Genomic DNA, 14,785 nt, shown 5'->3' on the forward strand with positions numbered 1-14,785 from the left:
TGCTGTCTAGTTTACAAACGTACTAAACAATTTATCGAAGGCAGGGGAATTGTTAGAGACAGGCACAGATAATAGAAATGACAGTCAAAAGCTTAATGTTTAAGGAAGCTGAAATGAAAAAATAACTTGAGAATGTATGTATATATTGTTTGGGCAGTTAAAAAAAAATTTAAAAAAAAAAACTAGAAGAGAAAATAACCGTAAGGAATTTGCCCAGTGGTTAAAACAGTGCTTGCCTCTGGGAGGCAGGCTGATGGGTAATAATGTATTTCTTCTTCTTTACTTTTTTCGTCTACTTTCCAAATGTTTTGAATTCACTATGATTTTTGAAAAGTTTATTCTAAAGGATGAAGTCTACTGAGTCAATGATACATAAGGTAAACCAAATCGAGGAGGGGGCAGAGGAATTGAAATCTTACAGCTCAAAAAACACACGCACCCCTACCACACACTAGCAGAACTATTGACTTCAGAGCATATGCAATCAGCCCTTTGACATGGTCTACACTGGTTTATAGGTTACCCATCCATGCACAGGATTTTCAACCTTATTCTAGCTAAAAAAAAAAAAAAAAATTGATAATGGTTTACAAAGAAATCAGCAAAGAAGCTAGCAGTAGCAAGAACTAAGTGTCGCTTTTCACATGTATATATGGAAGTGTAAACGCCCTAGCAAAAGGTGTGTATGCTTCTCTAGAGTAGGAATGAATTTGTCTGAAGGAAAGAATAATGTGGAATTCTCTCCCTCTTTTTGCTATCCATGGGTCATTTATATTCCTAAAGCCGATGGGCATTTACTCCGATGGGCATTTACTCCTTTGTTCTACTCCTGAGGAATAAATTTGTGAAAAACAAACAAAGAAGACTTCTTATATACCAAACCTCAAGCAAATATTAGCCAGCACCAAATGGTAAATGACCACTGGAAACTAAACATTGCCTTTGAGGTCACAGCGCGACGTCCACACCCTCACCTGTTGTACATTGTCGTGAGAAGGCTCAGAGTGAGTTCTGGAGCTCTGGGATGCACTTGTCCTGGGTTTTCCTCCCTGGCCTTCTGAAACAGCTCTTGGAGTGCCTGAGAAAGTTGCTGCACAGAAAGGGAGCGCTTGCGAGCTTCCCAGAAACTTGGATGCAGTAGGACCTGCTGAATCAGGGAGCTGTCAATCAAGTCCACTGTAGGAAGCAAATGAAGAATTGAGCCTTATTTTCTGATGGGAACAAAAGGCTTCAAATAAAGCAAATGTCATTTGGTGTTTTATAATTAAGACTTTTTATGGTCGCTATTTTCTTTTAAGGGGAATGAAATATGACTACTATTTGGACATATATTCCTTGTGTATAATTCAGGCGTTACTATTCTAGCGATTCATTTGATTTTGGAAAGGTGCATCTGTTAGTAAAGCATAGTTGTAACATTATTACCAGTACAGTTTCTAGGATGTTGTTTTATAGAAAGAAGTTAAAAAGGGAAGTGAGAAACGAAAAATACGCTTTCCAAGAAAGTTATGACACTGTGGTAAAAAGTTGGGGAAAACATTTTTATACTCTTCATTAAGTGGATTGAATAAATTTACCTTTCCTGTTCAAATATAGTTTTTCTTGTCTGCAGCCCAGCTTCAGAAGCAATATGGTGTGTTGAAAAGCAATTGCCATAGTTAAATACAAAACAGTGATCTTCATAAAAGAGCAGTTACTCTTCTATAAAGATCTTTAGGCTAAAGAGTCTGAGAATTCTGCAACTCAGTAATACCACTGTTAACAATCTTGGTTCCATCAGTATTATTATCTAGAGAAGGCACTTAATAAAACTACAGCTGCTTACAAAAAATAATGGTTTATTTCTTATACTGAATATTTTTTAACCACCTTCTCCTAAAATTTTTACAAGGCAATGAATAGAAACAAGAATGTAATAGAGCTAACCCCATAGCTTCTTGCAGAGAGAGGATGACAGACAAAATTAATAAACAGCCACTTGCACCATCTGAGAGGTGGGGATATCAAGAGCGCCAAGAGCTCCTGGCATTTAAAACGCTTCAGCCTGTGAAACCATAAAACCCTGGGTTTCTCTCTACTTTGTAAATCAACCTCAGATAAGAAATCTAGCAAGTATAATAAAAATTTTTATTTGTTCTCTGATATTGCTTTTAAGAGGAGAGTCTAAGGAACAGAGGAACAAGTTTCAGAATGTGACTTAAATAAAAACCTGGCTGCAGGTGGTGAAGGCTGTAAACTCTTTTATCATTAAAACCTGTCACCTCAGCCAGGCATTCTGAACACAGGCCGATTTCATCTCCTGCTGAGAGTTCTATATTACACCAAACCAGATAATAGTGGTGTCCATTAATCTCACCACAAGATTTATACAGCGATGTGTCCCAGATCTTCCTATTTGGAGCTCATGTTATGCTTTATCTCAGTGTTTGGGATTTTCTGTTTTTAAATTTTTGTTTGGATATCTTTTCTAGGTAACATTTTTCAACCACTGATTTTGTGTATTGTTAATATTTCCCATGAGTGTTATTTATATTCACTGTTTCTGATGCCAGAGATAACAAAAAGTTGAAAACTGTGCATCCACAAATTACACTACAGAACATACTCAGGCATTCGTGACTGGGACATGTGAACAATTGCTGCTAACTTTCTCTAATGGGAGAAATTCTCCAGGAAAATGCATAATTGGGGGTAAATTTTTAGCTTTTTGTTTGTTCCTGGAATAATAAATAATAGTTATAAGTGAGTTTCTTTATCTAGAGCAGTAATCTACATAAAACTGTTTTTAAAACCAAAAATTTCTTCTTCAAAGGAACCTAATACAGAAACACAGTATAAGGCCAGGCGTGGTGGCTGATGCCTGTAATCCCAGCACTTTGGGAGGCCACTGTGGGCAGATCAGTTGAGCTCAGGAGTTCAAGACCAGCCCGGGCAACATGGCGAAACCCTGTCTCTACTAAAAATACAAAAAATTGGCAGGGTGTGGTGGCTCACGCCTGTGGTCCCAGCTACTCGGGAGGTTGAGGTGGAAGGCTGGCTTGAGCCTGGGAGGCAGAGGTTGCAGTGAGCTGAGATCCCTCCACTGCACTCCAGCCTGGGTGACAGAGTGAGACCCCAGCTTACACACACACAGACACACACACACACACACACACACACACACAAGCAAACACGGTATGGAAAATAGAGAAGGATGGAGTTGTTCCTGCTGAGGATGTGGTCTTTGAATCGTCCCACCTTGCTTGCAACTCCTCTTCCCACCTGGCTAACTCTTTTTTGCGCTACCCCACATTCACATATATTTTGTGAAGCCCAATTTGAAAACCACTGCCCTATATAACTTTTTAGGCAGGAGGAAAAATATTTTTAAATGTCAGCCTTCGGTAGAAATGTCATATATATAACATAACTTCTCTTAGGTCTGATATGATAAATTTCAGAAATCATTTTACATGAAGTGATTTTTCTTTCATGCAGTGAGAAATCAATAACTTTAGATATGCTGAATGCCTGATGTTTTTCATAGCTCGGACCCAGTTTATTTTTCACCTTGGAAAATTTTCACAGGATACATGTTTTAGTAAAAACATTTTACCTTATTTTGCCTAGATAACAGTAGGAGAAAAGAAAAGAAAACCATACATTCTATCAGATATAAATTTACTGCAAAAGGGGCAGTTCTCAGGGAATTCTCAAGATAGTTTTAAAATTCATGGTCCATGGGTTATTTATTCATTTGTACCTACTTTTGCATGTTCATATATAGATTATAGGTACAACTTGAAAATGCAAATCTTACGTGGTAGATGGAATTTTATATCTTTATACTTAAATCTATAAGTGCAGTTTTGAAAATACTTTTTTTTGTCATTTTATTTTGTGTCCATATTGGTATCCTGAAAAGGAAACCAAAAACATTTTCTAGAAGAAGCCAAGTGGAGAAAATATTTAAAAAATTAAAAATCCTCATGCACAATTATTTCTATTGCTCATCAGCAAAACTACACATGGTTTGCATGCACGTGATGTTTTCCCATCCTTCATCTTCTCTGTCACGAATGGGCTAAATGCACAAGTCCAGACTTCCAGAATCCAGTAGTCAGCTGCATGGGGGGAGTGTTTGTTTTCTCTATGAATTTTACATCGCACATCAAGCTCAGATTATTTCAAATATTTCAGGAGAGCCTATACTTACACTGGCACAGAGTTTGCACTGACCGTAATTTGAAGGCTGTTCTATAAATGGAATTCTCAATACTATTAAGAGCATCTGTAAAGAAAACATAAAATATTATGAATAAAGTACTCTCTCATTATATAAATCCCACATTATGGAAGGAAATCCTAGAGATCATGTAAGCTTACTTTATTTTGCAGGTGAGGAAATTAAGGTTTAGAGCTCTTTTTTTTTCTGTAAACAAATAAAAATAGACTTACATTATTCTAGGGCTACAGGTGAACCTAGTTCACCTTCTCAGTCCACCAAAAAGTGACGGAATACTCCATCAATCTGTCCACTTTTTATATAAAAAGTCAATGGCCTTTGAAACAAACAGGATAAAAAAAAACTACATGTAGAATATAAATTCAAGTTTGCAAATATGTTCTAGTTATATGTGGACACATGCATTTATGCATAAATGAAAAAGACTCCAAAGCTATCCATCTACTCATGCATTTAGCCAATATTTATTGAGCCCTTAGTATATGGCCCTGGCATGATTCTAGGCCCTTGAAATATAGCATTCAACTAGACAGATAAAGATGGCCACCCTTGTGGAGCTTAACTTCTAGTACCATCCACCAAACTGTTAACAGTGGACATCTCTGAGTGCTTGAATTATTCGTGTTCACGGTTATTTTCTCTCTACTCAATATTACCTAAATTTTCTATAAAAAGTATATGCTATTTTTATAATCAGAAAAAGAATTATTAATATACCTTCTTTTGAGAGTTACCGTTACCAATAGCAGTACAACAATAGCGAGCATTCCTGAGCACTGAATGTGTACTTGCCCATTTCACAGTGTAGAGGAGAGGAGAGAGCTCTGGAGCCAGCTATACTTAGTTCTGTTCCTTCCTTTTTCCTTAAAAGTAGTTACTTTTGATCTTCAATTTCTTCTTCAGATAAATGGGAATTATAACACATTCCTCAAAGGGTATTTGCACATTTTAAATAAGAAAATGTAGGCAATATACTTCCTAAATTGTTTCTCTTACCTTTCTTTTTTTTGTTGTTGTTTTTTTTTTTTTTTACTTTTCTTTTTTTTATTATACTTTAAGCTTTAGGGTACATGTGCACAATGTGCAGGTTAGTTACATATGTATACATGTGCCATGTGGGTGTGCTGCACCCATTAACTCATCATTTAACATTAGGTATATCTCCCAATGCTATCCCTCCCCCCTCCCCCCACCCCACAACGGGCCCCAGTGTGTGATGTTCCCCTTCCTGTGTCCATGTGTTCTCATTGTTCAATTCTCTTACCTTTCTTAAGGACCCACAGTTTTAAATTTTTTCCATTGATGCTCCAAATTTGATTTTTATTTAATTTAAGAGACTATAACAACGTTACAACAGAGTTTTCTGTTGCTTAAGACGGAAATGATCAGTCTTCATATCTAGAAAAAATAACTATAGAGTAGATCTCCCCATTTAGTCATATTATCTTTAATGTTATTCAATAAAGTTATATAAGATCATACACATTAATAGCTTAGTTTATTTTAGGCAGTTAAAATGGCCTGTTCTAACTGATTATTGTTGGTATAAACCAGTGGACCTTAAAGTATGGTTCCTGAACCAACCGCAGCAGGAACATCGCCTGGGAACTTGGGAGAAAAACAATTTCTAACAAAAGTCTAAGAAGTCGCCAACGTCAGAATCTAGGGGTGAGAATCTAAGGGATAACCTGAGTCTTAGCAGGCCCCGGGGGTAAATCTGATGCAAACGAAAGTTTGAAAACTACTGGTATAAAGGGAATTTATTGCTTCTGCTTTTTATGACTAGTTTGATTATTGAAGGTCTTTGTGACAGCAGTTTCAGTGGAGTCATGGGGGTCAAAATCAAACTGCAGAGGATGGAGCACTGAGTGTAAGGTGAGGAGAAAACATACAACCAGACAACTTTTTCAAGATCTTATAACGTGAAGGGAAGACAAGAGAGCCACAGCTAGAACAACACATAAAATCGAAATTGGTTTTCAAAGGCAGGAGAGATTCCAGAATGTATGGATCAGGGAGGAGGAGCCAGGAGAGACAGAGTGGGGTTGAGGACTCAGGAAGTAGGGGATCCAGGTAGTATATGATGTAGCAAAGTCCCTCTCAGAGGGCACATGTTCCCTTAGCCACCCAGCATCCATTTTTCTTTCTCCAGGTGAACCACCTCCCCTAATCTGAGTCCATGAAATTCCAATAGTGTCAACTGCAACTCTCCCACTTCCATGGGGGCATGTGGCCCAGACCCAGCCCATCAGTGAGAGCACCATCGCCTTCCCCAGAGGTGGGTACATACCAAAGTCAGGCAAGTAATGTTCCAATGAATCTGGGTTCAAGGACTCTTGGTTCAAGTTATCAGGGAAGCAGAATTTTTTTTCTCGACTTGAATTTGGAATTGTAGATTGGAGCAGAAATCACTCTTTTGTCAGGCTGTGTAGCTTGCGAATGAAATCAACACACAAGGGTGAGCAGAGATGAACTTAGAGATGGAGAGAAACCGCTTCCTGGTGACAATGTCCCAGCCCAGGAAAGCTAGTCCTTCCCTTGGTTATTTAATTTATTTTCATTTGTTTTAATTGACAAATAAATATTGTATATATTTATCATGCACAGCATGTTTCAAAATATGTGTATCTCGTGGCATGGCTACATCAAGCTAATTAACATATACATTATGCCACATATTTATTTTTTGTGGTAAGAATATTTAAAATCTATTCTCTTAGCAATTTTCAAGAATATAATACATTGTTATTAACTATAGTCACCATGCTGTACAGTAGATCTCTTGATTGGGTTATTAATTTTATAAGGTAACACAGCCTTTTTGAGGTAAGTTTTCTGCCACAATCGCTGAAGTATTGCGAACTGCTCCCATCGCTGTGGTAGAGAGAGGGAGGAAAATGCACAGGTGAAGGAATTAGCTTTGGTAAGAAGCCATCTCTCATTCCCTGAGAGGAAGCATAAAAGGAGATGATGCGCTGGGGGAATGGCCATGTCTGAGAGCTTCTGTTTTCTTTGTAAAGTTGAGGGCATGTTCACACATTTAGAGTTAGGAGGACATGGTGGGGTTGAGGAATAGTGAAGATTTGCACAGTTATAGTGAAGGGTGAAAGAGGAAATCAGTCACAAACTTTGGAAAGAACTGCCAAGCAGTGGTGCATCTCTAGTATTTCCGGTGATAACAAATTCCAATTAGAGTTTACACCCAGAAACGCTCATTCTGAGGCAAGGATTTCACACACAAGCAAGCTCTGAGGCCAAGACTTACTTGTATTTATGGTGCCCAGAGGAAGAAGTCTTGAGGAAAATGAAACTACTTTCAAATGTAATGTCAGCCGATTAACATAAAACTCAGGCAATGAGGAGTTAGCAGGGTGTGCTGGGGAGTTTTGTGACTAGAAACACAGCCGAGTCTCCAGCCTTGGAACAGGCCCTGAGCAAAAATGAAACAAGGAACTGCTTGGTGTACTTCTTTGATTCAAACATATGTGGCAAGGTCATTTGTGGTGACATTCATTTTTGTCTCGTTCTTGCAGCAAGGGGAGAATTTAAAGAATGGAAAGGCAATGTTTCTGTGTTCATCTTGTAAGTCTAAGCTATTTTCACTCCTCTGGGAGATCTAACAGTGTCTCTGTGTTTAAGGGCCACTCTTTTTTCTTTCTTTCCTTTTTTGTTTTGAGATGGAGTCTCGCTCTGTCACCCAGGCTGGAGTGCAGTGGCGCAATCTCGGCTCACTGCTCCACCTCCCGGGTTCATGCCAATCTCCTGCCTCAGCCTCCCAAGTAGCTGGGATTACAGGCGCACACCACCACGCCCGGCTAATTTTTTGTATTTTTAGTAGAGACAGGGTTTCACCGTGTTAGCCAGGATGGTCTCGATCTCCTGACCTCATGGTCTGCCCGCCTTGGCCTCCCAAAGTGCTGGGATTACAGGCGTGAGCCACTGCGTAAGGACCACTCTTGAAGTCACCTCCACTCAGGCCTTTGTATGAAAAGATGGACAGGCCCATGAAAGAATTAATCTGGAATTTTCCTGGAGGCGGAGAGAGGCTGATGCCTGGACAAGAAGTTGGGAGATGTCTGACTAAGATTGGGTTTAGGAGGTGTTTCCAGGGCTGCCCTTCCTAGCAGACCCCTGAGTGGGGGAATGGCTGCATGGTGTAGCCAGGGAGACCAGCCACAGGTGTGACAAGGACTTCTGTGTCCAGTCTTGACATAGAGTCCCATGTCTTCAAGTGGAATCCAAAGCCAAAGGCAGAAAGCATCACAAGTGGTGGTCACAATGGACTTCAGTTAGGGCCTTGACCAGTTAGTTGTTCAAGATAGCAGCCTTAGAGCTTTCTGTTTGTCTCCCAGGGATAGTTCCCTCCCAAACTTAACTCAGCCTAAATTTCTTTTTTTTTTTTTTCTCGTCTTATTCAGCATTTCATTAGTAGTGCTAACGTAGCTACTTAGTGCATGTTGAAGGAACAGATGTCTAAGATACTAAGCAGCATTCCAGGCAGAGAACACAGACTGGGCAAAGGCATGGAGGATGGATAAGATGCTGAGCTGCTCACTGTGGCTGGAATGGGAGGTCAGGAATGAGGTAGAAACAGGTGGGAATCAGGGAACAGGCAGGTAGGAACAGGCAGGAGCTATTAGGTCCTTCTGGGTCCCAATCCTACTTTTTGGGGGAGGAACTGTCAAGCCCTGGGTCCTAGGTTTGGATGGATGGAGAAGCTGGGTGCCTGTCCAGGATTTCCCAACCTCCTTGGGCTTTGCCTTCCTCATTGAGATTCCTCCCCAGAGGCGAGGGGGAGGGGAGATGACTTAGGGACGGCCGCTCTCAGATGCGTCCTTATCCAGCACAGGGAGCCCGCCAGCTGCCCGTATATATCAGGGCCAGTGTTGTCTTGTTGCTTGCTGGGAAGGGAAGTGTGGGAGATAATTGTGTCTCCTTGGGAAGAAATATGGGTGCAGGCAGAAGCATCTTTCTTTCAGCTTTGGGAGAAGAGATGTCCACTCAGCATCTTCCTCCAGAGTAGGGTGAGGTAGGGGAGAATGTTTAACCCTTTCCCCTTAAACACTCTCTGTAAAATCAATTCCCAAAGGTTAATAGTGCATAATTATGCAAAAGGAATTTGGAATAATTCAAAGAGGTTGGCTGGAGAAAGTTCTTGGAGCTAGGAAGGCAGAGAGGAGGTTAGAGAACCATAGGAGTTCAAGGGGGCTGTAGGCAAGTTGGAACAAGAATCAGTTTAGAAAGTGGCTGCGGTGGCCAGGTGCAGTGGCTCACGCCTGTAATCCCAGCACTTTGGGAGGCCAAGGCAGGTGGATAATGAGGTCAGGAGATAAAGACCATCCTGACCAACATGGTGAAACCCCGCCTCTACTAAAAATACAAAAATTAGCTGGGTGTGGTGGTGCGTGCCTGTAATCTCAGCTACTCGGGAGGCTGAGGCAGAAGAATCACTTGAACCAGGGAGTTGGAGGTTGCAGTGAGCCAAGTTCGCGCTACTGCACTCTAGCCTGGTGGCAGAGTGAGACTCCATCTCAAAAAACAAACAAACAAACAAAAAACAAAAGAAAAAGAAAGAAAGAAAGTGAACTCAGCCTAAATTTCATATCAAGGTACAGTGCCTTGATTTTGATTTAGGAAATGATGTTTCTTGCCCTTGAGTGTTGTGGGGTAAAGTACTAGCTGTTACACATAAGATACTGAGTGCCAGGCACTGTGTGGAGCCACAGAGGGGATTAGAGTGCTGAACCAGGCCAGAGCCACCCCAGGCCAGAGCCGTCCCAAAGTAGTGAGAACATGCCACAGGCCTCTCTCTGAATGTATATTGATCCAACAGTCAGCATATGATCATGGATTAAAGACATCTACCTCAGGTGAAGTGGACTGTGCCTAAACATTGTCGCCCAAACAAGAGAGGTTGTTTAAAAACCGTCTACATGTTTTCCTTTCTTTTTCAAGAGGTACAAACATATATATAACTACAATTTGCTCTAAATCTTTTGTTATTCATCATTTCCTTAGGCTTTAAAAATGCTTAGTTTTCAGATAAGATGCCAATGTTAGAGAATGGGAGATGTCAGAAACTCCTCTGTCCTATGTTTGGAGAAAAAAAAAATTGAGAGTAGGCATAATAGGGTGGAAATAATTTACAATAGTGTAATGCCCAACATTTCTTTCCTCTGGAAATTGGCCAATGTTTGTGCCCTGGTTCCTCTCAGATGCACCAAGCAGATACACAGAATCAGCAGACAGGGGGCTCTGCAAGTTCCCAGATGCTGCTCTTGGTAGAGGAGCAACTCTGTAGCTGCTCTACCATCTGGCCATCACTCTCCTGTCAAGTTATGCTTTACAGCGTCATCTGATGAAGTTAGGCAGCATAACACGGCAAGCTGTGATAAAGTGCAACATGGAAAATGAATGAGGAGCCCAGGTGAGCCAACACCAGACCCACTTCCTCAAGGCTAACTTTTACATTTTTTTTCTGCCGATGCAGAAACACACACACACACACACAAAAAAAAAAAACAAACTCAAGAAAAGAAGAAACTACCAAATGTATCACGCCCAAAGCTATGAACAAAGCAGTTTTAGATGCTTAAAGAAATAGTAACACAAGCTACATGTGTTCTTCTTCATGGAAGCAAAATGATTGGGAAATATCTTTTGACCAGGATTCTTGTTTTTGCTCAGCTACATCAATATATTTATTTTCCACAGATACTAAGGTGGATATAATACAATTCTTTCAAATGTCCATCATCTAGTTCAATGATCCAAAATAGATGCTTTAGGCCAGTGGTCCTCACAGTGTGGTCCCAAGCCAGCAGCATCATGTCACCTGGGAACCTGTTAGAAATGTACATTCCTGGACTCTTCCCAGACCCACGGAATCACAAACTTTGCAGCATATTAACAAACCTTTCAGGTGATTCTGATGCATGCTAATTTTGAGACACACTGCCTTAGAAAATTGAGAAAGAAGAAAATTGAGAGTTGAATGGATTACCTACTGCTTTGTGTAAAGCGTATTAATATGAGAGCCCAAATTTGGAAAACCCAAAGGTATTGGAATCATTTATAATGTTGTTTTAGATAAACAACTAGGGATCATACAGAATTTCATATAAAACAAGTAAGATAACAATGTAGATTTTGGTTAGGGGAGTAAGGCTCCAAATAGATCTAGCAATAGAAATCCCACAGATCAGTTCTGGGCCTAACTTGGCATTCAGCGATGTTAGAAGAAAGGGGAACTAGTTTCTCCATATCCACTTATAAAATTTTCATATAGTGACAACTGTGAGACCTTTCTCCCAACTTGAACCACACAGTACTGTGAACTTACCTATGACATTAAAATATATACGATAATTTCATTTTAATAGTAAACTATGAATATACATAAAACTAAGGTAATCGTTTCTGTGTATTTGAATAGCAATTCAAATGTAATTATGTTGACATCAAGTCTTTTGTTAGATTATTTTTGGTGCTTTCGAGACAATAGACCAGATACTCTTCAGTACATGGTGGATTTCTGTTTAGAAGAGAGAGAAAGCCACTTTAATCAAATAACAGTTTCTTTTTCAGCCAGAAATTTGCCAAATGTTTACTCTTCTTCAAATCAGAGGTCTGAAAATATAACATCTGTGCCTAATTTTTCTGTTTACAAACTATGCTCAGAAACTTGACAATAATACCCACCTTGTTTATCTGGATCCATTTCACAAATTTCCTGGAATGACAGATGGCAAGTGGGTCCCTGTAACTAGAAATGAACCAGTATTTTAAGCAGAAGGTTTTGCAGCAGAGGAATGAGGACAGGGGAACAAAAAGGCAACTAAACAAATCATTTTACCTGTGGAAAGTGACTGCAAGGTGTTCAAGGCGACTGAAATATCTTGGGAGGAAGAAAACAAGGAGAAACATAGAAGTAGAGGCTCCTGATACTGACCACACTTCTCAGAAAACTGAGAACAGCTCCTGAAACTAATACCATGATGACTTAGAGGCTTTGAGGCATTGTAATTTTAAGAGTGGACTGTATTCTTACTTTAAGATGATATCAATTTACTTGAACTTTAAGAACAAAATTTGAAACTCTCAATACTTAAATTTCTAATAACACTATGCTAAATCATTCTACATATTAAATTTCTAACAAAAGCTATCAACTTGTCATATATATGCATATATACATACATGTATGTATATGTATACATAGGATTCTGTTAATAATTAATTTTTAAAAGAGTAGTCAATTAGCTACCTTTGTTGATTGTTTCATGTTGCAACTATTGTTCAAACAACACACACACAAGAGGTTTGTGGAAAATGTATATTCTGAAAAAAAATAGGCAAGGATTTCAAAAATTTTTTGTACCAAAATAAACTCACACTAGATTGTTGAAGCATGTCTGAACAGGATTTAGTTTGAAGCATTAAGAAGGATAAGATATCAGTCTGAAAATAGCTCTTGAGAGCAACATGAATTCTGCTAAAATGGAAGCAAGAACAAACGTCAAATTTATGGTAAAACTTGGGTGGTAAAATAGTAAAATCATTGATGCTTTACAAAAAGTTTATGGGGACAATGCCCCAAATAAATCAGTAGTTTACACCATGGAATACTATGCAGCCATATAAAGGAACAAGATCATATCCTTTGCAGGGACATGGGTGGAGCTGGAAGCCATTATCCTCAGCATACTAATACAGGAACAGAAAACCAAAGACTGCATGTTTTCACTTATAAGTGGGAGCTGAACAATGAGAACACATGGATGCAGGGAGGGGAACTACACACACTGGGGCCTGTTGGGGGTGCAGGAAGAGGAAGAGCATCAGAATAAATAGCTAATGCATGTAGGGCTTAATACCCAGGTGATGGGCTGATAGGTGCAGCAAACCACCATGGCACATGTTTACATGTGTAACAAACCTGCACGTCCTACGCATGTATCCCAGTACTTAAAATAAAATTAAATTTTAAAAAAAGAAAGGAAAAAAGAAATCAGTAGTTCACAGAGAGATAACTCATTTTGAGAAGGGATGAGAGGATGTGAAAGATGAAACCCACAGCAGTGGACCATCCACATCAGTTTGCAAGAAAAAAATGAAGTTTTTTCTTTAAAGAAATGTGAATGCTGTAATTTAAGAGGACAATTAACAGAAGAAACAATAGCCAACTCCATAGATAGCTCAACTGATTGAGCTTACACAATTCTAACTGAAAAATTGAAGTTGCGCTAGCTTTCTACTGGAAGGGTGCCAAAACCATTGCACGTAGATCAGCTGCAGACAAGAGCAGAGTCAATGGAAATTTTAAACATGTGGGACCGAGATTCTGAAGCCTTTCTTTGCAGAATTGTAACAAGAGATGAAATATGACTTTGCCAGTATAATCCTGAAGACAAAGTACAATCAAAGCAACGGCTACCAAGAGATGGAAGTGGTCCAGTCAAAGCAAAAGCAGACCTATCAAGAGAAAAGGTTCTGGCAAGAGTTTTTAGGGTGTTCCAGGTATTTTGCTTGTTGACGGGCCAAAAGAACAATAATATCTGCTTATCACGAGAGCATTTTGAGAAAGTTAGCCAAAGCATTAGCAGAAAAACACCCAGGACAGCATCACCAGCGAGTCCTCCATGACACTGCTTCTGCTCATTCTTCTCATCACATAAGGACAATTTTGCAAGTGATTTGAAGAGAAATCATTAGGTATCCACTTTACAATTCTGATTTGGCTCCTTCTCTTTTCTTTTTGTTTCCTAATCTTAAAAAATCTTCAAAGGGCACCTAGTTTTCTTCAGTTAATAATGTCAAAAGGACTGCACTGACATGGTTAAATTCTCAGGACCCTCAGTTCTTTAAGGATGGACTAAATGGCTGGTATTATCACTTACAAAAGTGTCTTGAACTTGATAAGGCTTATGCTGATAAATAAATTTGTTTTTATTTTTATCTTTTAATTCCATTTTTCCATGAACTTTTGAAGTCTCTGTGTGTGTCTAATATACTATATATATATACGTATATATATACATATATATGTATATATACATATATATACATATATGCGTATATATATGTACATATATATATACACATATATATTCATATATATATACATATATATACATATATACGTATATATATGTACATATATATACACATATATATTCATTTTCAGCAAAAAGAATGGGTTATGGTGTAAGAAAAGCCTTATTAGTTCTCAGAAAAAGATGTAACATGGGTACATAACTACCTGTGTTATCATGGGTAGTTTAAAACTGTTTTTAAAAAGTTATATGATAATTACATTTAAATAATACTTTACCCTCCTTCTAATGAATGAATGAATTAGAGCACAAGTTATTTGGGCAGATAAATAACATTTTACAGAAAGCAAAATTAAAGAAAAATCTGATTACATTCATTCTTTAAAAATATAACAGTGGCCAGGCACAGTGGCTCTCACGCCTCTAATCCAGCACTTTGGGAGGCTGAAGGAGGCAGATCACCTGAAGTCAGGAGTTTGAGACCAGCCTGGCCAACATGGTGAAA

General features: G+C 39.0%; 1 protein-coding gene across 1 annotated transcript in view; it reads right to left on the reverse strand.

Moving 5' to 3' along the window:
• The window catches only part of DYTN (dystrotelin), a 68,007-nt gene extending 56,062 nt beyond the window's left edge, over positions 1–11,945 (reverse strand). Inside the window, 3 exon segments of the mRNA XM_003309438.3 lie at positions 975–1,176; positions 4,196–4,270; positions 11,927–11,945. Coding sequence (XP_003309486.2) covers positions 975–1,176; positions 4,196–4,270; positions 11,927–11,945 — 296 coding nt within the window.
• Positions 11,946–14,785: the final 2,840 nt, after the last annotated feature.

The sequence above is a fragment of the Pan troglodytes genome, chromosome 13 (genome assembly GCF_028858775.2).
Source record: "Pan troglodytes isolate AG18354 chromosome 13, NHGRI_mPanTro3-v2.0_pri, whole genome shotgun sequence".
NCBI lineage: Eukaryota > Metazoa > Chordata > Mammalia > Primates > Hominidae > Pan > Pan troglodytes.